This window comes from Drosophila subpulchrella, chromosome X (assembly GCF_014743375.2).
Source record: "Drosophila subpulchrella strain 33 F10 #4 breed RU33 chromosome X, RU_Dsub_v1.1 Primary Assembly, whole genome shotgun sequence".
Classification (NCBI taxonomy): domain Eukaryota; kingdom Metazoa; phylum Arthropoda; class Insecta; order Diptera; family Drosophilidae; genus Drosophila; species Drosophila subpulchrella.
In genome coordinates this window covers 29,342,499-29,367,736 of record NC_050613.1, presented here as the reverse complement: position 1 = coordinate 29,367,736, position 25,238 = coordinate 29,342,499, and the positions used below count along the sequence as shown (strand labels likewise).

The 25,238-nt window shown below is 38.7% G+C and overlaps 2 protein-coding genes across 11 annotated transcripts in view; one reads left to right on the top strand and one right to left on the bottom strand.

Moving 5' to 3' along the window:
• LOC119555853 (protein kinase shaggy) overlaps nucleotides 1-15,002 on the top strand; it is a 51,400-nt gene extending 36,398 nt beyond the window's left edge. For 5 of the 10 annotated variants that reach the window (XM_037867491.1, XM_037867490.1, XM_037867493.1 and 2 more), the window contains 9 exons: nucleotides 4,634-4,824; nucleotides 4,905-4,988; nucleotides 5,623-5,676; nucleotides 6,465-6,575; nucleotides 6,698-6,935; nucleotides 7,006-7,199; nucleotides 8,236-8,425; nucleotides 8,495-8,926; nucleotides 12,864-15,002. In XM_037867491.1, the coding sequence (XP_037723419.1) occupies nucleotides 4,634-4,824; nucleotides 4,905-4,988; nucleotides 5,623-5,676; nucleotides 6,465-6,575; nucleotides 6,698-6,935; nucleotides 7,006-7,199; nucleotides 8,236-8,425; nucleotides 8,495-8,926; nucleotides 12,864-13,060 (1,691 nt within the window). In that variant the 3' untranslated portion in view covers nucleotides 13,061-15,002. Of the gene's footprint in view, nucleotides 1-4,633; nucleotides 4,825-4,904; nucleotides 4,989-5,622; nucleotides 5,677-6,464; nucleotides 6,576-6,697; nucleotides 6,936-7,005; nucleotides 7,200-8,235; nucleotides 8,426-8,494; nucleotides 8,927-9,346; nucleotides 9,784-10,194; nucleotides 11,931-12,863 lie in introns of those variants that run through there. The other 5 variants (XM_037867492.1, XM_037867485.1, XM_037867488.1 and 2 more) reach the window with 4 other exon arrangements.
• Nucleotides 15,003-22,620: 7,618 nt separating this feature from the next.
• On the bottom strand, nucleotides 22,621-25,184 carry LOC119558052 (T-cell acute lymphocytic leukemia protein 1). Its single transcript, XM_037871202.1, has 2 exons — nucleotides 24,837-25,184; nucleotides 22,621-23,527 (listed from the first exon to the last, which is right to left on the bottom strand). The coding sequence occupies exons 1-2, from the start codon at nucleotides 25,153-25,155 to the stop codon at nucleotides 22,755-22,757; spliced, it is 1,092 nt and encodes a 363-aa protein (XP_037727130.1). The 5' UTR covers nucleotides 25,156-25,184; the 3' UTR covers nucleotides 22,621-22,754.
• Nucleotides 25,185-25,238: the final 54 nt, after the last annotated feature.

Here is a 25,238-nt window from a genome sequence, read left to right as displayed (position 1 = left end):
TTATATACTAGAGGAACAAATCTTTAGCACAGAGCAAAAATGGCATTGGTAGTGTATATCTTTTTAATGGTCAGCAAAGGCAAGGTGATTTTGCTGATTCTACAGAAAATCAAATATATGTTTGTACATATGTATATTATTCCGCTCCATATTTTTCCCCTTCAAAAGTCGCAGTTCAACTGATCGTTCTAAAATCCATGTTTCCGCTGTATTTTAACTACGTTAAAAATACCATTGATTACAGTTGTATTTCAGAAGTTTTTCTTATCAATTGTATTTTATTATTTTATTTTAAAGGGGGTTTAGAGGGCGAGTATATAACTTATCTGCGGTTTTTGGTGGAGGTCCTATGCAGGGGGCGTTCTGGGCGTGGTCGGGTTGAATTTAAGCCAAAAAAGTTTGTCAGTTGTTTTGGGCATGATGAATACTGGTAAAACGAGACGATGACTCGGACTCTTTATACACAAATATCTATTAATAGGGGTGAAAGTAGGAGTTTTTGGGGGTATTTCTTTTAGATTTTATTTTATTGCCCGATTTGTCTGCGGTTACTTCCTTTCGTTCTGAGTGGGATTACGCCCCGTTTGCCCCCTTCTTTTTTTTATTTTTTACCACTGCGTCATAGCATTTTGCATACCACATCACCTGCCCACAAACAACCCACGCCCCCTTTTTGCGGCTGAGTGGTGCCAACTGCTTGTATATCGATTAGTTTCCGGCGACGTTGGCGGCACAACAAATTGCTTTGCCTTTCAGACGGCTCCAACTGTTCCACCATCAGCAGACCCTCTGTTTTCTCCTCTTTAATATAGTTTTTCAATGTTTGGTTAATGGGTGGGTTAGATGTTGTACCTATTGATAGTTTGATTGATTTAGCAGTCCTTTGAAAATGCAATTGATAAATGTAAGAGCGACACTGGGGAGCACTGAAATAAGATCGGTGCAGAGCAGATGAACCGATTAAGTCGATAAACACAGAAAACGAAATATAAAAGGATAATAGATACAAATACAAGTTTTCGATCTTGGAGACATTACAAAATGTTAAATAATTTCATCATTAAATATGCATCTACCAAGAATCCTGATTGGCGTTTGCGTTAAAAATCCGCTTGATGGTGAGAAACCATTTGGGTTGAATAATAACAGTAGATTTAATAACTTGACGTGCAGTATCACTAAAACTATCGTTGTTTAATATCTGTTAATTATTTATATGATCCATATGATTCATATTGTTTACCTGTGTTGCAGATGCAATGAGAACCAATGTCAATGTCAGAAGCGGGTCAAGACTTATTGGCTTCTTTTTAAATTTATTTGCTGTTTTTATTTTCTCTGCAATTCTGCGTCTAATTGATTCATTAAAATAAAATAGTTTTTATTTGCTGCGTATATCCTTTGATTCGTCTTCTCCGCCCTGTTCTTTCTCTGATTATTCTGCCGATTATTCGTTCTCCGCTTCGGCTTCGGCTTCTTTTAGCCGCATTGAACTGTCAGTTGTCTGTCGCCAAAAAGGCGGAGGCCTAAGGGGCGTGGCTGTCGTATGCTTGACCACGCTTGGCTGCCGCTGTCGTTCTTCTGTCTTCTGTCTTTGGGTCTTCAGTCTTTCAATCCCTCTGTCTCTTCTTTGGCCTTATCGCAATTTTCCTGCAATTAAAATTTTCCCCAAACCGCAACAAATTGTTCGTGATAATTATGATGCAGATTTTTAGGTATTTATTCTTTTAAGCGCGTTTTAATCGATCGAGGAATTTGTGGGTCGCCTGAGTGTGTGGATCGAATATGGAACCGACCACCCTTCGTGTGGCATTCGTGAGCGATCTTTGGGTCTCTTAATCGCCATTCGCGTTGTCCTCTGCTCTTTTCCACTTATTTGTCGCCAATTGTGCTGCGGTAGCTCGAGCGATCGGATCGTTAGATTGAAAGCGGAACGAAACGTATCGATCTAATCAGTACTTCTCTTTCTCTTAAAAGAATAAAACAACGAAATTTCGAAGATTGTACTATTTCGGTTCTTAATTTTTTTTGCTGTGATATTGTATTTTGTTGTTTTTTCGGTGCTGCTGCGTATTTGCATTTTTTGCTATTTGAAGATCGATCGATCGATTGATCTGCACACAAAGCGAAAGAAACGTCAAGTGACCGAAAATAAAACTAGGCCAAAGCCTGCCACGGTACATTGAAAAAAAACACTCTAGTTTGTATGGAATGAAAGTGGTTTTTAAAACGCTTCATAGCCTATTTTTGAAATCGAACCTATAAAAATTGTGTTTAAAAATCAAGTTAAAACAATTTAAAATACATTTTGCTATAACCTATATTTTAATGTATGAAACAAATTATGTGGTCTAAAGAGTGATCTTGCGTAATACTTATTATAAACAAATCTTGTATAAGGAATGTTTACTTTAATATTTGCTTATAAACATGGATAACTTTTTACATTATTTATGGTATTTTAGCTTAATAGTACAAATGCTTTAATACAAATTAAAAAAAAATTTTACGTTGTCCTTTAATTACATTTTTTTTTCGGTTTCGAAAATAGGTTAAAAACATTTAGACGCCACCTTTTGCAATTTTAATTTTTCATAACTATTTTTTGTTGTGCAAGGCATCACTGCAGCGCTACATCCACCGCACCACTCAGTGGTAGGGCACACGGTGGTTCAGTGAATCCGTAGTGATTAGTACTCCCCGCTCAAGGTGGATAAGTCACAGGTGGGGCCCGTGGCGGTGCCGCGTGGTGTCCGTAAAGTGGTTCGGGTAGTTCGCAAAAAGAAGCGGGCACCCGGCAGTGGCTCCGTGAATGAGGCCAGTGAATCGGATGGTGCTGGTTCCGGCACCACCACTTCCGGCAGGCAGAACTCCATAGACGCCAGCAAACCGCCCACCAAGGTCATCAAGAATAAAAGGGGCTCTATTGGTGGTGGTGCTGTCCCACCCATCCCTTTGGCGACGAAAAGAAAGAACAAACGTGAATCCTCGAGCGAGGAGAATAGCAGCAACGAAAGCACCAGCGAATCCGAACCGGAATCCGGATCGGGTAGTTCCTCCAGTGCTGATAGCAAATCGGAATCGGATAGCGAAACCACCAGTAATAGTACCTCGACCACTGAATCCTCCAGTTGCGATCGGAAGTCGAAAGCCAATGGCAAACACAAACCCCTTTCGGCAGCGGCCAAGGCGGCCCAATCCGCCTGCTCATCATCCATAGTGGTGGCCGCCGCTCTTAAGAAGACCAAACCACCGAACCGGAGTGGTAGTGGGGCCAGCATCGCCAGTGCCGGGGGAGGAGGCAAGCAGTACAAGGATCCAAGTACAGAAATAAAAACCCTCAATATCCCAAATCCCAAACAGCGATTCAAGTACAGAGATAGGGTTTATATTAACAAAGCCCACAGAAAATAAAAGCCGAATCGTTCTGAAGATTCCACATTTTATAACCAAATCCGGATTGTAGGGAATTAGAATATTAGTACACGGATAAATGAGAATAACAACAAACCCTAAACAAAAATTTAAAACCCGTAAGGTTATGTGACCACCAAAATCCACTATGATGCGAGAGGCAGTAGCAGCTGCCTGCCCCATCATCATTATTATATTATTACCAACATAATGCTCATAGCATCGGCATCTTAGCCGCCAATGCCAAAATTAATTAGCAACAAAAATGCGAAGAGATCGGTCGGATGGTACAGGGTAAAATCAAAATCTTGATGTGATGGTTTTTAGGAATAATTGTATTCCTTATTCAACACTTGATATGATCTATTGATTTATTTGGTTTAGATCGCCAAAGATAACAACAAAAGCATTACATCCAGGGACTATAATTTAAAGGTCTGCCATTTTATTTTTTAATTTTCTTTTATTTCAATTTGGTATTTTTTACATTACATTACTCGTAGAATGTGCTAGTTAGTGGAATAAAGCAGAGTTGCTTTAAGCATATCTGCATCCCTCTCGCACTCCCTTAAGCTGGGTAACGGGTTTCTAATAGTCGAGTTGCTTTCTTCTTTCACTTTGTTTTTTTCTATTATCTTTATAATATAATGATTCTTAATTTTGAATCTGAGCAAGGAATTGCATTGCATACAAATTATTACAATCTTCAAGAAACTGATGTGAATTTCTCGGCCATAATACAACTCTCTCAAAATTTGTTATATCTCTGTTTCTTACGCTCCTTAACCTAAACTCCATGTAAACCCAAACTCTTCTAATTGTTCCTCACACTGTTTTGTTCACCTTCTGTGATTATTTCTTCCTACCCCTCTCTCCGTTGTTTTCGTTTTCGAGCTGATCTCTGATCAGCATTGACTGATCGATCTCTTGACTATATCTTGTGTGATTCGTGTCTGATTTGTGTGCAGGCATGAAACAACTGATCGGAAAGCTGAACGACCTGTGGCCCGAGCACAGTGTTGCACTGTCCATTCCAAAGGAGGTCGATAGGAGCAAGGAGAAACTGGAGGGCGCCTGGGAGACCACAGGTGTATAAACCATCTATTTATATATGTGTGTGTGCTAGGATAAGTTCGGGCATATACTATACGGGAGTCTCCTCTCTGCGCTTTAAAATACAAATTGAAATAACACAATTCTTGTTTACGCACAAAAACAGGTCGCGATGGTTCTAAAATTACAACAGTTGTTGCAACACCCGGCCAAGGCACCGATCGCGTACAAGAGGTCTCCTATACAGACACTAAGGTCATCGGCAATGGCAGCTTCGGCGTCGTGTTCCAGGCAAAGCTTTGCGATACCGGCGAACTGGTGGCAATCAAAAAAGTTTTACAAGACAGACGATTTAAGGTTGGTTCTTTAGTCTCCTAAAATCGAAATACCAAAAAGTTTATGGATCTAACTTAATTAAATACTTTTTTCTTTCACAGAATCGCGAATTGCAAATTATGCGCAAATTGGAGCATTGTAATATTGTAAAGCTTTTGTACTTTTTCTATTCGAGCGGTGAAAAGGTAAGTTTCACTTAGTATAGCACTCTTTATTATGGGGAGATGGACTGCTGAAGTTGCCAGCATCGGTATTTACTTAGTACGGAAAGCATTTATTGAGTCTCCTTTGAACAAGTACGTAAAAATACAAAAATAATATTTGGCTTACTTTGCTAAATAGTGTGTGGTTGTCTGTATTTAAATCTACCTTTTTCTTAAAAATTAATTTCTGCTATGTTTTAATTGAAAAACCATTTGCGTCGATATCAAAGGTTGATTTTACCAGCAGCATATCGATTTTCAAACGCAAATCTCTTAAACTTTATTACTTAAGATTGGTTGGGAGAAAATTTGTATACCTAATGCAATTTAAAACCCTATTGATTGGTTGTTCTGAAAAGAAAAATAATATTTTTAGCAAAAGGGTAGTTATTTATACGTACAAATTTTACCTCTAGTTTTGTTTTCATTTCTACATGGTTAAACCGTACTAAGTATTTATTTTAAACAATGAATTGAGCTTTAATCGCTAAGCATTTCTTGACAGGATTATGAGTTGTGCAAATATCGAATTGAATTAAATCTCTTTCACTTGCATATTGAAACTGAAACCGAACCTGATATCAAAACTGAATCCGAAACTAAAATCGGTCACTAGCTGGCCGAGTTCCCCATCGATTTGGGCATATTCGCGAGTGTGCTCAAGCCCCAGGTATCCCAAAATCTCAAAGTTTTCAGTTCTTCAGCTCAGATCATTAATGGCCGTATGACAATTGACTAACTGACTGGATTTATTGTGCGGGGGAGAGGGAGAAATTAAAAAACTTAAATAAATGACGTATACTTCTTATACTACACAGGACTTATCGCGTTAACAGTGAGTTTACACACTTAATGTGATATTTGAATTGTTGCAAATGAGCAGCCTCTAAAGGGCTGTAGAATGGCATATAAAATGTCAAAAATAAAATTCCAAAGCAAGCGATGAAGAACAAAAATCTTTAAAGCAGTGATCAAGCTATAAAGCTGTTTACGTTTTACAGTGGTGTGAGCTGTTGTTTACACAGCAGTAGGTTTTTCATAAGGTTCATATCATATTCTCGTTGTTTTTATACAAATAAATTCAGTTAGTTAATCGAACTTTAAGCAAGTTTCATACGGCCATAAGCAACTTGCTCTCATTCGATCTTAAACTTTCTTTATCTCTCATATATGAATCCGAAACCGAATCCCTTTGCTTTGTATTGAGAAAAGTACAATGAAACGTACAGAAGATCACACCGCATGGTATAAACTCCTGTGAATCGAATCCTGCTGCTATGCTAGTTTGAGTTAAATGTCGCCGACTATACAACCCTGAACAAAAACGCATGTTGACAGCTTGCAACTTCATCAGTCAATTCACCCTCAGACCTAGACTCCTTTACATATCCATACATGGATCATATGACCTAAAACCGCAATATCAGAAATTAATCGTGTGTTCTCTTCGATTCGCAGCGTGATGAAGTATTTTTGAATTTAGTCCTCGAATATATACCAGAAACCGTATACAAAGTGGCTCGCCAATATGCCAAAACCAAGCAAACGATACCAATCAACTTTATTCGGGTGAGTCTAGTCTAGTATTTAAGTGTGGTCAACATAATACAAATAACAAATGAAATATGACTATTAGTATTATTGTGACCAGTTAAGACTCTGCGTTCTGTACTAACCCGATCTCCTCTTAGCTCTACATGTATCAACTGTTTAGAAGTTTGGCCTACATCCACTCGCTGGGCATTTGCCATCGTGATATCAAGCCGCAGAACCTTCTGCTCGATCCGGAGACGGCTGTGCTGAAGCTCTGTGACTTCGGCAGTGCCAAACAGCTGCTGCACGGCGAGCCGAATGTGTCGTACATCTGCTCTCGGTATTACCGCGCCCCCGAGCTCATCTTTGGCGCCATCAATTATACCACAAAGATCGGTGAGTCCGCGGTGTCTAATAGAATCGATAGTCCTACTTTGAAATTACCATTATTTATTTCTTATTTCAGATGTGTGGAGTGCCGGTTGCGTTTTGGCCGAGCTACTGCTGGGCCAGCCCATCTTCCCTGGCGATTCCGGTGTCGATCAGCTTGTCGAGGTCATCAAGGTCCTGGGCACACCGACAAGAGAACAGATACGCGAAATGAATCCAAACTATACGGAATTTAAGTTCCCACAAATTAAGAGTCATCCATGGCAGAAAGTAAGTGGCTAGTTACCAGGAAATGGATTGACCCGTTCACGATGTTTTCCCTTGCGCTTTCCGCTCATGTGGCCTTCCCTCTTCACTCTTCTCCAGGGAAACGTAATTTTGTCATTAAAATAACCACCCAACCGCTCTTTGTTACTTTTCCACAATTGTTTCTAACGAAAATTGTGTGTTCATGAATACTCGTTGCAGTCACTACTCGAACGCACCCAATTTCCAAACGCCCTAAACCAGAAACAACGATTGAGAGTAAGCCAAGAAGCGAATTGAAAACATAAACAGAAAATGTTGCAGCAAAAAGACCGAATTAATTTAATTACAAAATTTGCTTGACAAAATTCATAATGCCAACATGCAGATACATATGCTATAATAACTTTTTCAGCAGGGGGTAAATAGCAGGTTCCACGACAGACTCTGATTTTATTCCAGGGCTATTTCATAATTAATAATTGAATGGTTTTTTAAAGTTATTTTTCATATGTCGACCCCCTAACATTTTCAAATGGTTTTTATAGGGTTAGTTCTTATATATTCAGATACCGCTTGAGATGCAGTTTCATGGCTTTTAAGTTATGCTAAGCTTTTTGCCAGTTCTTCCAGCCGTTCAGGAGTTATACATTTGTTTAATTGATTCATTAGATTTGATTTGGAGTTTAATTTAATTGATTGTTTTGGTTTCTGGCCTGCTCACTGCCGACATTTATTTTGATCCCTTGAATAAATGTAAAAAAAAAACAGCGTTTTGCTACGTTTTTACATAAATCTTTCGATTTAAAATTGAAAGAAATATGTGAAATCCGGAGCAAGACATTTAAGTCTGTAAATATGAAAGCTTCCTCTGTGCTATTACTTGAGTCCTGCCCATTTCAATGACGATTACTGCGTTACTGCCCCGCCTTGTTGCCCTGTCGCCCAGATGCCCAGTTGTGACCCGCCCAGTTGTTGTGTCCCGCAAGAAGTTCCGCTCCAAAATGTTTGGTGATAGCACAACCCATTAACTGGATTCATCTCCCTACTCCTATCGCAGGTTTTCCGTATACGCACTCCTACAGAAGCTATCAACTTGGTGTCCCTGCTGCTCGAGTACACGCCCAGTGCACGGATCACACCGCTCAAGGCCTGTGCACATCCGTTCTTCGATGAGCTGCGCATGGAGGGCAACCACACCTTGCCCAACGGTCGCGAGATGCCGCCGCTGTTCAACTTCACCGAGCATGGTAAGTGAATTGATCTCTGACCACGACCCCACGAATACTAACCCTAATCGTTGCCCACTCCATCCGCAGAACTCTCGATACAGCCCAGCCTAGTGCCACAATTGTTGCCCAAGCATCTGCAGAATGCATCCGGACCTGGCGGCAATCGATCCTCAGCCGGCGGCGCAGCCTCTGCTGCGGCCAGCGGCTCCACCAGCATCTCGTCAACGGGCAGTGGCGCCTCGGCGGAAGGATCCTCCCAGCCGCAGGGCACAACAGCAGCTGCGGGATCGGGATCTGGCGGAGCAGCAGCAGGAGCCGGCGGATCGAGTGCCGGGGGACCCGGGTCTGGCAACAACAGCAGCAGCGGCGGCGGAGCACCGGGAGCGCCGTCTGCCGTGGCAGCTGCTGCCAATGCCGCGGTCGCCGGTGGTGGTGGTGGCGGTGCCGGTGCGGCGGCCACTGCTGCCTCAGCAGCTGGCGCTATGGCCGCGAGCAACGCCGGCGGCGCCAACGTAACAGGTGAGTAAGCGGTTGGCCAGCCAGCGCTTCCTGCCCCTTGCCCCTGGCTCCTTTTCCTCTCCTGACGCTTTGACATCTTCAAACAGTCACCACATCATGCCAGCCAAAAAAGTATCAGTATCGTTTTGTAATACAATGGTTAACACCCTTGCTGATGATCAGGGTTGACTACCTTGTATATTTAAGCCCACTTCTTGTGGTCTTTGAAAAGTCGGGTCAACAGATTGACATTACTTTATATTAAAATATACAAGATAGTATTTCAATATTAAATATAGAATAATTTCTAAACATCTATTATATCGATGAACACCAGTTTCCATATTTGTCACCACATAATTACGATTCGATACGATTTTGATACGGGCAATGTCTTTGCTGTATACCCAGAATACTTCCACCGCATCTTATGCTCCTTAGCTGGTATCAATCTCATGCTGAGGCCGCACCGCAAATTGCCGTTGTCAGGGAAACCCTTCCTGCGCAATCCGGCCAACATATGAATTTGAATCAACCTATCGGCGCTTGACCACCATCCCTTGATCCATCCACCCATCCATCCATCCACCTATCCATCCATCCAAAACGCACCTCCAATCCAAACCAACCCACGGAAAGAGCAAATAGCCATCAATTGACCTGTAGAAAGTGAGAGCTGAAAGTGTGGGAATCATGAATTAAAAGTGAAAAATCAAGAACTAAGAGCAAGGAATTACAGTCAAGAGTCAACAATAATGGAAAAGGAGAAATAATCTCTAGGCTAATGACAGGCAAAGCAAATTTCGGCATATTTTCAAGTTTTATTAGATAAATCTAAAAAAGATGATTCTAAAGCTACAATAAATATTTAAAAAAAATGCAATGCTTTAAATTTAATAAGGTTTGTTGAAAGAAACAAGTAAGTTGTATATTAGTGAGATGTTTTTGAAATCGAACTACGAAACTTAAGGAAAGTTACATTTCCATAAATGTATTAAATAAGGTATGTTTTGCTCCAAAAATATCTTTCCTAGGGTTGGTTACCCAATGCACAGAAAATTCCCTTTAAAAATAATGGTGCCTACAAAAATGTTAATTACCTTATTGAGGATATGTTTATGTCAGTTTTATGTCAGTATGTGGCTTTTATCGGTATTTAAAAAATAGAAAATTCATTCATTTTCATTAAGCTTTTATTTATTTTTAGTTTCTTATTATTAGTAGTCAGCTAATAGAAACATATTTTAATTTTAATTTCGTTTTCGTTTCTTTTTATTTTTTATTTACAGATTCATAGGGGCAATAGTAACATACATACACACTTATATATATCCACGTATATATATAGAAATAAATATATATAAAACCTTCACCCACAACAACAGCAACAAGCATATATAATAATTATAAACAAGAACGGAGAACGCAAAACCAGCAGCAACAAAAATTAAAACAACAACCTACATATATACACACTAATTAATAAATTTAATTAATGCAATTGAGGAAAAGAACAACAACAAATACATACGAAAGAAGAATAGCGGCAAAAAAGCGAGAGAGAGAAGCAAAAGCAAGTAAATGTATAACGAGAAATCATTTTACTTAGGTAAAAATTAAAGTTATTTTAAATCTAAAATAAAAATAATAAGCATAATAATAATAACTAATAATGGTAAATAAAAACCTAATAATTCTAATAGTAAAGCGCTGACCGATTGTCACTTCGTCACCATCGTGTGTGGCGATATAACTTTTAAAAATACCTTTTATTACAAATATCTCTCCTTCCTCCCCTCTCTCACTATCTCCGTAAATATTCTACCCATTATTTTTGAAGCCTAAAGAAATAACTATGTATATGTATATTGAACAGAGTCATTGCGTATTTTTTTTATAGCACCTTGGTTTAGTACGTTTAACTGATAAGGAACCAGGAAACAGATATAAATAATCCAATGGAAAAAGTTTTGTGTAGTAAAAGCTAAGATCTAAACAAAAGCAGACATTTAATGAATTTGCACAGATTAACTAAAGCAAAAGCATAGATACACCACATACAAACGACCTTAACAAAACTGGAGAACAGCAGAGAACAGAAGAGGAGATACAGATAAAGAGGAAGAGAAAAAAAAACAAAAACAAAGCCGCAAGCATAATGTTAATGTTATGTTATACCTTAATTTAATGGAAATTATTACCACAAAAAAAAAGAAAAAAGAAAAAAAGAACTACAAGCAACAAACAAAACAAAAAGCGAAACTGTTTAAACTATACATATATAATATATAATCTTTATGAACATAAACTATATTTTTTTTTTGCAACACGCATTATGTATACATACATATTAAATAAATAAATTATTTTTATTTTTATTAAATAATTATTATTATTATTTTGTAATAAATAAAAGAAAATAATTGATTGACAGCAAGAAACGAACAGAGCGTGGAAAATAAGACGTATATATTTTGTTCGCCCTTAAAATATATATGTACAGATATATCTCAATGCATGTATTTTTATTTAGCCAGTAGTTGTGAGAGAGAGAATATCGGATAACGAGATCAAGAAGCAGAACACAGGCATGGAAGCTGGCATCTGAGAACCGACGGCTTAGTTGCAATATGTAGATAAGGTCCAATTATCGTTTCTGTAACTGTAGAACTGCATTATTTTAATTTGCATATATAGTCAGTGTCGCCTGCCTCGCCCCCAAATCCTTCTTTCAATACAGAGCTGCTTTAAAATTAAATATCATTTTCTTTCGTCAGTATGGGAGAAGTAAAAACACAAAATTAGATCGACAAAAAATTAAAAAAGAAAACAAAAAGCTAAACACATATTTATTTCTATAGTTTATCATAATCGACCTTAAACTAATTATTATTCTAATTATAAATGATGAATGGATACACACACACGCAGAAAAAAATACATTTTTCCTAGTAATTTAGACATACAAGAAAACAGATAAAAAAATTATAAAATATACAAAAATAAAAAGGAACAACAAATTAAACACATTATCTTATTTTTAAAATTGCTAAATACATAACACAAACATACACTACACACAGCCACGTACATACGCATACTTTGACAATTGTATATGTAATGCTGTAATAATCATGATAATATATAGATTCGTTGATGACAATGAGCAAAGAAGCCGTAATGATAATGATAATAAATAAATACTACAAAATCCAACAAATAAAAAGAGAAATACAATATTTAAACAAAAGTAAAACCTTTTGTTTTTGCCTTTCTTTTTTATGACCATCCACATCTATTGTATCCAATTGTTCAATGTAAGCATTGCTTTTGCGTTTTCGTTGGGCTTTCGGCTGCATCCTCATTTTCCTTGTGGATGTATTTGAGGTCAATAAGATTAGTATGCATGGAATAGTTGTTTGAGCTGATCCTAATATAATAAAATGCACAATACATATATTAATATATATTGCAGCTGACATTGGAAGTACGAAAATCTCTACGCCCCACTCATGTTTTACTATTTTTAAAGATTATTTTTATCAAAATATTTAAATAAACTAATAGGACTATAAGATTTGGACGCGAAAAGTAATAGGCACTTAAACTAATTCTAGTTTTATCAAGAGTTTCTTTTAATTTTTTAAAGTTTTATGTTTTTTTTTGGTCATGTGGGAGTTAAACTAAAACTCCGAAATACCAGTTATTTCAAAGATTTTTTTATCAATAGTTATGATTTCTTATATTTTGTGAATGGTTTAATACAAAACTCTACTGCCCTAGGAATTTGGTAAAATCTTATGGATGTTTGTCCTGGGAGTTATCTCATATTCTCATGGGTCCACCCCAAGGTCTCTCTGTCTACGCCTCTGAAGAGTATATCCTGCAAAACAGAGCTACTGAATACGAAAAGCAATCCACATTTGTATCTCTTTCTTTTTTTGACGACGTTTTCTAGGTTCCCAGTCGAACAGCGCCCTGAACAGCAGCGGAAGTGGTGGAAGCGGCAGCGGAAACGGAGAAGCAGGCGGCTCGGGATCCGGATGCGGATCGGGATCAGGAGGTGGAAATGGCGGGGATAAGGACGCTGGAGACAGTGGAGCAGCCGGATCTGGAGCAGGAGCAGCAGAAACCGAGGCAGCGGCGTCGGGTTAGCGCGAGAGAGGTGCTCTTTTAATGTAATGTTATTCACAGGATTTTCTCTTGGGCCAGGGATTAAGTTTACCATTTTGGCCGTAAGCGATACGGCAACATCACCCAGACACACACAATTAGACTCGACATTTGAGATGGATGAAGTCCCAGCTAAAGCTAAGACAAAATTATAGACAATGGAATTCACTTCACATAACACCCACCCAATACACTGACACCCCCACCCCGACAACAACAGCCACATCCTTACACATTCTCACTAACAACACACATGTATGTATGTATATCAAGCTATATGCATTGTGCGCAAGCAAATATTTAGCATAAAACTCGAGAAAAAAACAAAATCCACTTTAAATTTTGCATAAATAATTTAAATAATAATCTGTATTATTGAAAAACAAAGAGAAAAACTCCTCCCCCTTGTGCCCCCGCCCTCAAATATAGTAAATAACATTTAACAAATAGCTCGCGAAACGTAATAAAAGTTAAGTAAGAAACCACAAGAAAGATAAGGGAATACTTAGTGAAATAAATCAAAATTTTTGCCCCATTTAACGTTTATATATATGCGGTTATACAAATATATAACGTTCACAGCAGTTAGCAATCCATAGTGAAAGTAAAAGTAAAAATAAAAGGCGGCAAAGTAACAACTAGCAAAAAGGAGGATATAACATTTACTAAACTCGCGCAAGTGCATCTATATAAATACGATATAGATATTATATAAACATAGATATATATACGAGATATTACCAAGACATTCGTAATCCTAGTAGCAACCCCCAACCCATGAACCGGAAATGCCGAAAGAAATGAAAAAATTCCACGTATAGCAACATTTTTCGTGGCCTGTTCTCAAGTGACGCATAGGAACTACGATTATCTAAGGAAGCGATCGTCAAAATGCAATATACACTAACACTATACATAAATACAAAGGTTATAACAAAAAGAGCAAAAAAGTAAATGAATGTTTGAATGAGAAACGCTTTTAGCGCGCGACGCCACCCATTAACTTAAATTAACAATGCAAATATTGAGGTAATGAGGTAGTAGAGCCAGGATATATTTAAAAGTAACCGACAAAAAACATCTAGCTGCAATTAAAAATTTAAACTTATTTAATACAAATTGAAGTAAAATACAATGAAACCGATGATGGTTTTAGAATATAAGGCCTTAGATCAACCGGAAACTCCTGCGCGACTATAGCACTACCCCTCGGTTCGATTGGTTCCAATCTATCTCTCTATACCTATGAAAAACACCCAGTTAAACTGCTTAGATCTCGTTTTAAAAATCTGCGGTTATGTCCAAGCACTTTAAGCCCATTAAAACCAACAAAGTAAACAAAACAAAGCGAAACATGAGAAAAGAAAAAGAAAAAAGGAAAGCAAGTCTATTTGTATGTATTTCCATAGAACTCCTTATATATTATATGAGAACATATTTTTTTTTTACTAACTAAATGATACATTTATACAATTAATGAAGTTGAGTTTTGTGACATCAAAACTAAATAAATTTTACTATATACATATATGTACACACCCACACAAAAAAACACACGTAAATTCAGACATATTCACACGCACATACGTCTATAATTTCAAATAAATTTGAAACCGAAGATTTGTGAACTAATATTCTTTTTGGTAAAGATTCTACGAAAACTGCAGACAAGTTATATATACCTTAAAAAACACCAACACACTGCTTTATTTGTAATTACAAATTTCAACCGAAGATAAATGAAAGCCCAAAACAATATATACATATACACACATATATATGCATAGAAAAACATACTTATATATGATGAAGAACTTCAGCGTTTCGCTTTAATTATGAGGCAACAACCACATGAGAAATCCAAACCAAACTTAAACTTAATTACAAATAAACACAAACCTAAATTAATTGCAAAACTAAAAAATGGGAAAACCAAATTGAAAGAGGAAATGATAATGAAAATAAAACACGAGACAAATGCGTAAAGAAAACATTAATTTAAAAACAATAAAAATTACAAACAAAAATATATTTATATAAATGTGTATTTTCTTATGGGCTCTGCGGTTGTGGATTTGTTTCTATTCTAGGTGGAAACCTCATACGTTTGTTAGAAAATAGAGAATAAAAGAAGTTTGTAAGGACGCTACTTTTGGGAACTCCGGCAGAGATCGGTTTGGTGGACGACGTGTACCCATCAGCAGATACGTGGAAAGTGCGTTTCTTCAGGAAGCTTTTCAGGAGCTGGAAAAGAATTACAAATATATTAAATTATTTTATTTAGTTCTTTATTACAAATATATGTAGACTTAAAGAAAATATAAACAAACTGGAAATAAAAATTGAGTTTTCAAATATATTTATTCTTAAGGCCTAAGAGAATGCAGTGTTTTTCTAATTTTAATTTATTTTGTGGCATACTTTTGGGCAGTCGATAGTTTTGCTTACACTGGGCTTATTTGTTGTGGCATAGTTTTGGGCAGCCGATCTCTGCAGCATAAGAATTTCTTGTTGCCGCCTTTTGGGGGCAACCAAGTTCTCAGATCGCGCAGCCACCTATTGAAAATTCTGTTCGCCTGGTACTTCAAAATCTAAAATCGACAAGAATCTTTGTTTTGTTCGACGAAATTAATCACAAATTGATTCATTTCCTCATTTTTGATACCAGGCGAACATAAAAGTTAGTAGGTGTTTACTGGGTTTCGTGGTTTAAGAAATGGCACAGCCACATCCTGAAATTTCTGTTCGCCTGGTACTTGAAATAAAAATTCTCTCGATTCTGCCGACAAAATTGAACAGAAATCCAAAAATCATTGGCTAATTTCTCGACTTTGGATACCAGGCGAACATAAAAATTAGTAGGTGGCGCATCCAATAAAAATTCAGTTTCTAATATATTTATTCTTAATGCCTAAAAGAATGCAATGTTTTTTAATTTAAAGCTTGGCTTAAGGCTTATTTTGTAGCATACTCTTGGGCCGTCTATGGATTTGCAATTTTGAGTAACTTTTTTGTGGCATACTTGTGGGCAGTCGATGGTTTTGCTTACACTGGGTCCAGTTGTTGTGGCATACTTTTGGGCAGCCGATTTTTTCGGCTTGAGAATTTTGTGTTGCCGCCTTTTGGGGGCTACCAAGTTCTCAGATCACGCAGCCACCTACTGAAAATTCTGTTCGCCTGGTACTTCAAAATTTAAAATCGACAAGAATCTCTTGTTTTGTTCGACAAAGTTATCAAAAATTGTTTAGTTTCCGCATTTTCGTGATTTAAGAAATGGCGCAACCACATCCTAAAATTTCTGTTCGCCTGGTATTCGCCGGAAATCTCTCGATTCGCCCGAAAAAATTATGTTCGTAATAAATTTGAATAAATTTGTCGGGCAATTTTCGACTTCAAGTACCAGGCGAACAGAAAAATCCGTAGGTAGTTAGGTGAAATAGGAATCTCTAGTGAGCTTTGGCCAACTTACGGTTGTTTTCCAGAATGTCTAAAGTGTCCACTTGCTACGGATTATGTTCGCTTGGTGTCGGAAATCGATAAATTTGCTTTGAAATTTAAAATTTGTATGTTTTTAATAAATTTGTCTGAAATCCCGGAATGTGATGGGGATCGGAAGCCTAGGTTGTTAGCTGCTCAAAACAGTTAATCTTTCAGCTGTGCGCTTCGTTCTGACTAAGTTACGACTGAAAAACTGCAAACAACTATGGTATTTTTGTCTGAAATCCTTCTACCTATTTTTTGACCCAAACAAACTACGTTTTTGGCAATCATTTTGCGAAATAAAGTCGGAATTGGGAATGTCATACCTCGTTGAGCTCGTAATTAAATTCCCAATCGATTGGCATTCAAACCCGGAAACTTTAATTTTTGACGGATTTTCGCAAAAATAGACGATGTTACCCCTTATAAAAAATGCGAAAATTGGTCCAAAAATAAATTTCCCTAAAAGTGATAAGGATCGTTAGCCTAGATTGTAAGCTGATCAGAACAGTCGGTGTTTTGGTTGTGCGCCTAGATTTGACTAAATTACGACTGAAAAACGACTTTAAAATAACGTATTTTTCGTCAAAAAATGCTACTCCCTATTTTTGCACAAAAAAGATCAGTTTTTTCGTCGACAAATTGCGACATGGAGCCAGAATAAGGAATGTCATACCTCGTTGAGCTCGTACTTAAATTCCCAATCGATTGGCATTTAAATCTTAAAACTTAAATTTTTGGCCACTTTTCGCAAAATTGGATGATGTAACCCCTTATAAAAAATGCGAAAATTGGTTAAAAAATAAATATCCTGAAAAGTGATAGGGATCGATAGCCTAGGTTGTTAGCTGCTCAAAACAGTCGGTCTTTTTGTTGTGCGGCTTGATTTGACTAAATTACGACTGAAAAACAGCTTAAAATAAACTTTTTTTCTTCAACAAAATGAAGTGCTTTGTAACATTTTTTCAGTCAGACACCAGGCAAACAGAAATCATAGCAAGTGGCAGCTGGTAGCCAAAAGTGAACCTAAACAGCTGTTAATTTTCAAGATGGCGGCCCTTTACATATTTCCCCACCCCCAACTGACCAATAAGAATTGATCTCCATGGGAAGGAACCGTTAGTTGTAAGCCAAATGCAGACTAGAGATGAGCAACCATGTCTGTTTCACGAGCTTGTCACGATCTTGTCACAAGCCTGTCACGATATGAACGAAGAAACAGTTAAGTCCTATGTATTTGCTTAGGCCGTGCCAAAAGGAAGAAATCACTAGGGCATCTCTAATTAAGCTTGGAATAAGCTAATCAGCTGATCGTTTTACACCTACTAAACGTTTATGTTCGCCTGGTGTCTGAAATAAAAAATCTAGCAATATGACTATTTTTCTCGACGAGCAAATAAGGTATTTTGGACTTCTGATTTCTATTATTGACATTTCAATCAAGTCTAAAATGTAGTTCTTTGGTTTCAGACACCAGGCAAACAGAAATCATAGCAAGTGACAGCTGGTAGCCAAAAGTGAGCCTAAACAGCTGTTAATTTTCAAGATGGCGGCCCTTTACATATTTCCCCACCCCCAACTGACCAATAGAAATTGATCTCCATGGGAAAGGACCGTTAGTTGCGAGCCAAACGCAGACCAGAGATGAGCAACCATGGCCGTGTCACCAGCTAGTCACGAGCTTGTCACGATCTTGTCACGAAGTAACAATTAAGTCTATGTATTTGCTTAAGCCGTGCCAAAAGGAATAAATCACTAGGGCATCTCTAAGTAAGCTTGGAATAAGCTAATCAGCTGATCGTTTTCCGCCTACTAAACGTTTATGTTCGCCTGGTGTCTGAAATTAAGAAATCAAGAAATCTGACCATTTTCTCGAGGAGCAAATGAGGTATTTTGGTGTTATGATTTCTATGAATTGACATTTTATGAGGTCTGAAAATAAATTTCTTGATTTTTGACACCAGGCCAACATAATCCATAGCAGGTGGCTGCTGGGAGTTAACATTTTTTTAATGGAAGGACACCGTTAGTTTAGTGTAAGACGACTAGAGGTGGGCTAACGCTTGGTCGGCAACAAAGGCCTTACATATTTTGAGGTGGCACACCTCTAGTCAAGCCTTAAAAACTAATCGTTGGCCACCTACGAATTTTCCTGTTCACCTGGTGTTTGAAATTGAAAAATCGCTAATTTACTTCGATAAATTGAAGGGCTTCGCAATATTTTTCAGCCAAAATGCTGGATTTCTGGATCTCAGACACCAGGCAAACAGAAAACTTAGCAAGTGACATCTGGTAGGCAGAAGTAAACTTAAACAGCTGTTAATTTTCAAGATGGCGGCCGTTTACATATTTCCCTTCCCCCCACTGACCAATAGGAATTGATCTCCATGGGAAAGAACCGTTAGTTGTAAGCCAAACGCAGACTAGAGATGGGCAACCATGGCTGTTTCACGAGCTTATCACGAGCTTGTCACGATATGCACAAAATAACAATTAAATCCTATGTAATTGCTTGTGCCGTGCCAAAAGGAAGCACTCACGAGGTCATCTGCAAGTGAGCTCTGATTAAACTGATCAGCTGATCGTTTTTTCTTCTGCTAAACTTCTGTTCGCCTGGTGTCCGAAATTAGGAAATCGAGAAATTTGACAATCAGTTGGCACAAACCTGTAAATTTTAAGTTTTGACTAATTTTCGCAAAAAAAATGTGAACCTTTACGGAAAATCCAAAAAATGTTAAAAAATAAACTTCCCAAAAAGTGATGGGGTTCCGCAGCATAGGTTGTTAGCTACTTAAAACAGTCGGTCTTTTAGTTGTGCGCCTCGTTTTGACCAAGTTACTATAGAAAAACCCAAACAAAAGTAGAGGTAATTTAAATAGAAACCTCCTATTTTTCGGCCCCAAAAAACAAAGTATTTTGGAAATCATTCTGTGAAATACAGTCGGAATATGGAATGTCATACCTCATTGAACTCGTTATTATTCCCAATCGATTGACATTCAAAACTTATAAAAAATGGGAAAATTGGTCCAAAAATAAATTTCCCTAAAAGTGATAGGCCTAGATTGTAATCTGCTCAAAACAGTCGGTCTTTTTGTTGTGCGCCTCGACATGACGGAATTACGACTGAAAAACGGCTTAAAATGCTACTTCCGATTTTTGCCCAAAATAGATCAGTTTTTCGTCGACAAATTGCGAATGGGAGCCAGAATAAGGAATGTCACACCTCGTTGAGCTCGTAATTAAATTCCCAATCAATTGGCATTCAAGCCAGGAAACTTTGATTTTTGACGGATTTTCGCAAAAATAGACGATGTTACCCCTTATGAAAAATGTGAAATTTAGTCAAAAAATAAATTTGCCGGAATGTGATGGGGATCGGAAGCATAGGTTGTTAGTTGCTCAAAACAGTTTGTCTTTCAGCTATGCGCCTCGTTTTGACCAAGTTACGACTGAAAAACTGCAAAAAAATAAGTTGTTTTTGTCTAAAATCCTTCTACCTATTTTTCGACCCAAGCAAACTACGTTTTTTGGCAATCATTTTGCAAAATAAAGTCGGAATTGGGAATGTCATACCTCGTTGAGCTCGTAATTAAATTCCCAATCAATTGGCATTCAAGCCAGGAAACTTTAATTTTTGACGGATTTTCGCAAAAATAGACGATGTTACCCCTTATGAAAAATGTGAAATTTAGTCAAAAAATAAATTTGCCGGAATGTGATGGGGATCGGAAGCATAGGTTGTTAGTTGCTCAAAACAGCTAGTCTTTCAGGTGTGCGCCTCGTTTTGACCAAGTTGCGACTGAAAAACTGCAAACAACTATGGTATTTTTGTCTGAAATCCTTCTACCTATTTTTTGACCCAAGCAAACTACGTTTTTTGGCAATCATTTTGCGAACTAAAGTCGGAATTGGGAATGTCATACCTCGTTGAGCTCGTTATTAAATTTTCCGGAATGTGATGGGCATCGGTAGCCTAGGTTGTTAGCTGCTCAACACAGTCTGTCTTTCAGCTGTGCGCCTCGTTTTGACCAAGTTACGACTGAAAAACTGAAAAAATAAGGTGTTTTTGTCTAATTTTTTACCCAAACAAACTACGTTTTTTGGCAATCATTTTGCGAACTAAAGTCGGAATTGGGAATGTCATACCTCGTTGAGCTCGTTATTAAATTCCCAATCGATTGGCATTCAAGCCAGGAAACTTTAATTTTTGACGGATTTTCGCAAAAATAGACGATGTTACCCCTTTTGAAAAATGTGAAATTTAGTCAAAAAATAAATTTGCCGGAATGTGATGGGGATCGGAAGCATAGGTTGTTAGTTGCTCAAAACAGTTTGTCTTTCAGCTATGCGCCTCGTTTTGACCAAGTTACGACTGAAAAACTGCAAAAAAATAAGTTGTTTTTGTCTAAAATCCTTCTACCTATTTTTTCACCCAAACAAACTAGGTTTTTTGGCCATCATTTTGGGAAACAGGGTCGGAATTGGGAATGCCATACCTCGTTGAGCTCGTTATTAAATTCCCAATCGATTGGCATTCAAACCCGGAAACTTTAATTTTTGACGGATTTTCGCAAAAATAGACGATGTTACCCCTTTTGAAAAATGTGAAATTTAGTCAAAAAATAAATTTGCCGGAATGTGATGGGGATCGGAAGCATAGGTTGTTAGTTGCTCAAAACAGTTTGTCTTTCAGCTATGCGCCTCGTTTTGACCAAGTTACGACTGAAAAACTGCAAAAAAATAAGTTGTTTTTGTCTAAAATCCTTCTACCTATTTTTTGACCCAACCAAACTAGGTTTTTTGGCCATCATTTTGGGAAACAGGGTCGGAATTGGGAATGCCATACCTCGTTGAGCTCGTTATTAAATTCCCAATCGATTGGCATTCAAACCCGGAAACTTTAATTTTTGACGGATTTTCGCAAAAATAGACGATGTTACCCCTTTTGAAAAATGTGAAATTTAGTCAAAAAATAAATTTGCCGGAATGTGATGGGGATCGGAAGCATAGGTTGTTAGTTGCTCAAAACAGTTTGTCTTTCAGCTATGCGCCTCGTTTTGACCAAGTTACGACTGAAAAACTGCAAAAAAATAAGTTGTTTTTGTCTAAAATCCTTCTACCTATTTTTTGACCCAACCAAACTAGGTTTTTTGGCAATCATTTTGCGAAATAAAGTCGGAATTGGGAATGTCATTCCTCGTTGAGCTCGTAATTAAATTCCCAATCGATTGGCATTCATTGGCAAATTTCTCGACTTTGTATACCAGGCGAACATAAAAGTTAGTAGGTGTCTACTGAGTTTTATGGCTTAAGAAATGACGCATCCACCTCTTAACATATTTGTTCGCCTGGTATTTTTAATGGAAAATCTCTCGATTCGCCCGACAAAATTGATCAGAAATCCGATAATCATTGGCAAATTTCTCGACTTTGTATACCGTGCGAACAAGTTGAAGTCAGTTCCGTGAAAAACAACCGTTAGTTTGCTTTTGTCAAGAGTTAGGCACGATGGGCAAGACCTGCGTTGCCAACCACAAAAGCCCAAAAGTATGCCGCCCCATACCCTGCCCCCAAAAAACAAAGAAGCGCCATGTCGATTTTATTTTTCAAAAGTGGTATTTCTTTTCTATAGCCTACTGTTACTATGAATATGATCTTATGCTGCAGTGAGAAAACTTAAATAAAACTTATTGAAGAAATTATTTATTTCCGGTGAAGCTTATTTTAAACAAACAAAAATATATTTGCAGTGCAGGCCGAGGCTGGACAGCAGCTTTGGGTTTGATTCCACTGCAAAAGGATATAGATGGGCCAAGTTATATATGGGTGCATCCAATGCGCTGGACAGCTTTGGTCCGCCTTGAGCGACTCCCGCGTCGCCGGCAGATCCGAGCTCATTGCCAGCGTCAGCAGGTGGCTAATGGTCAGGCAGAGCTGCTGTTGTTTGTTTATGTTAATTATTATAAAATTACTTACAATTGCTTAAATAAAGCAGAGCAACGTGAAAGCATAGTTTTCATTGTCCTTCTACACATGACATCTTAAACCTTAAGACAGTATTTCTATAACTTTTAAATTTATTGGTAAAATAAAATAATTTTAATATGAGGGGTGTAACTATCTGACAGTTGCTCCCTTTGCTTCGGCACAGTCGGCATCCATTCTTCCAGAGATTCCATCTGGCCGTGTTCTTTTAAGTCCGGCGGCGTTTGCCCACACTGAGGTCGGTGGCCCCGCTCTCTGACTTGAGACGCCGCTTGCTGGTCCGACTGCCAATCACCTTAATGCCGGACACGGTTCCGGAAATTCGTGATTCCACAATGGCCAGCGGAGCAGTGGGCAACGGCAGTGGAGTGCCCGGAACCGGCTGTCCAAGAGGCAGTGGTGACTCCAAAAGGAGCTCGCTCTTAATAATCGCTCCCGGCGCAATCATTAGCAAGTCATTTCCACCGTTCCCAAGCCCTATCCTCTGCTGCTGTCCTTCGGCACGTTCACATTTTATGTGCCGAACTGCTGGGATACTTGCGTTTTCTAACTCGCCGTCCGCCGCATGACCATTGACCATCCTATTGTCGTTGTTGTTCGGCTCCAGTTGACCCCTAGAGTGCAGGGAAGGCTCCTGTCGCTGCTGCCACTCGAGGATGCCCGTCAGTAGCTTGATATACTTGATGGCCGAGCGCAAGATTTCATTCTTCGAAAGCTTCTTGTCCGGCGGATGCGTGGGCACCAGCTTGCGTAGTTCCGCAAAGGCGCCAGATACGTTCTGCTGGCGCCAGCGCTCCCTTGTGTTTGTGAACACCTTACGCACTCCGCCAGTGACTCCTCCTCCTCCGCCGCTGGACGCGTTGCCTCCGGAGACATTTCCCCCACCACCGCCTCCGCCGACTGAACTTCCGGAGCTGGGAGGCGCTGTAAGCAGCCCGTTGCGGGAGTGGCTACGCGGGGAACTGGACAGTGATCGATTGCCTAGGGAAGGGACAAAAAAAACATCGAAATTATCAATACAAAAACCAATTGAATTGAATTGTGAAAAACAAAGATAATACGATATTATATCAAGTTAGACCATTTTTAACAAAAATATACAAAAGTTAACTAGAAACAAGGAAGAACGCTATATTCGAGTACCTCGACTATTAGATACCCGTTACCCAGCTAAAGGGACCAAAGGGAAATGGAGATATGCAAGCAGAAAAACGAGATTGAAATGCGCCACCTACCGGCGGTAGACAGATTTAAGCGTTATGGGCGTTAGAGTGGGCGTGACAAATTTTTTTTGGACCAATCGATAGGTATTGACGAGACCAATACATTTCAGTTAAAATTTTTTATCTAGCATGAAAATTGTGGGCGCCACAAGCTTGGGCGGTTTGTGGGCGTTAGAGTGGGCGTGGCATATTCGCATAACAAACTTGCGCTGCGTACAAGGCTACGGAATCACAATCTAAAATCCCAATTATCTATCTTTGATAGTTTCCGAGATATCCACGTTCATATTTACGATTTTTTGAAGTTTGTGGGCGTTAAAGTGGGCGTGGCAAACTTTTTTTTGGGTCAATCGATATATATTGACGAGAGCAATACATTTCAGTTAAAATTGTTTCTCTAGCATCAAAACTGTTTTGGGCGGTTTGTGGGCGTGGCACTCTGCTGAAACAAACTTGCGCTGCGTAAAAAGCTCAGGAATCTGCAAGCCAAATCTCAATATGAACGCTGAGATCTCGGATACTATAAGAGCTAGTGTTGACACTTGGCATGTAGATTCTTGGGCTTCCTGCGCAGCGCAAGTTTATTTCAGCAGGGTACCACGCGCACTCTAACGCCCTCAAACGACTATAACACTAAAACCCGTCTAGCGGCGACATTTTTACATATTTTTAAAAAATTTCAATGAACGTTTGTTCTTATTATATCTACCGATCTACATGCCAAAAATTATTGAAATCGAACTATTCATTAAAAGGGTGTATATAATCAATATTTTGCAATTCAATCGAGCACCACATGCAAATAAGCTGTTTTCACTAATACGCCACCAAGCCGCTAGGGGCGCTATAGGCTAGTTGGCGCTGTAGGCAAGGTGGCGCTATAGATTAGGTGTGTTAGCGAAAAAAGCAGATATACTTTAAGCATATCTCCATCCCTCTTGCACTCCTTTAAGCTGAGTAACTGGTATCTAATAGTCGAGGACATCGACTATAGCGTATTATCTTGTTTTTAAATAAAGTTAATTTTCGCAACCCAGGAATGTTAGATTTAAAAAGGTAGTCCTTACCATCCGCCTGGTTGCCACTCAACACGATGTAGTCCCGCAGATCCTCCTCATCCTCCTCAGTGTCGTTAAGCGAAAAATCGGAGAGCTCCGCGTCACCGTCTCCGTCGGAAACGGACTCCGTCTTGGGCTGCAGATGGGGCGTGGCGTGCCGTAGCAGAGCTGGCGGGTGTCTCCCGGTGTCCCGGATTACTCCATTTCCATTTATATTTCCGGAATGCGGAGATTCGTTGGTCTGGCTGTGTCCGGAGGACCCACTCGAAGCTGTGCTCCTTTCGTCCGCGTTGTCCGCCCCGTTGGAGCTGCTCGGTAGCCAGGCCATCTGTCCGTTTCTCCGGATAAAGGATATGAATGTTCTGTTGCGTTCGGAGAGCAGCAGCGAAGTGAGCAACTGACTAAGTGATG

Coding starts and splice junctions, on each gene's coding strand:
- LOC119558052 (XM_037871202.1), bottom strand. CDS start 25,155: ATGGCCTGGCTACCGAGCAGCTCCAACGGGGCGGACAACGCGGACGAA. Junction 23,528..24,836: donor GAGTGGCAACCAGGCGGATG/GTAAGGACTACC, acceptor TCCCTTCCCTAG/GCAATCGATCACTGTCCAGT.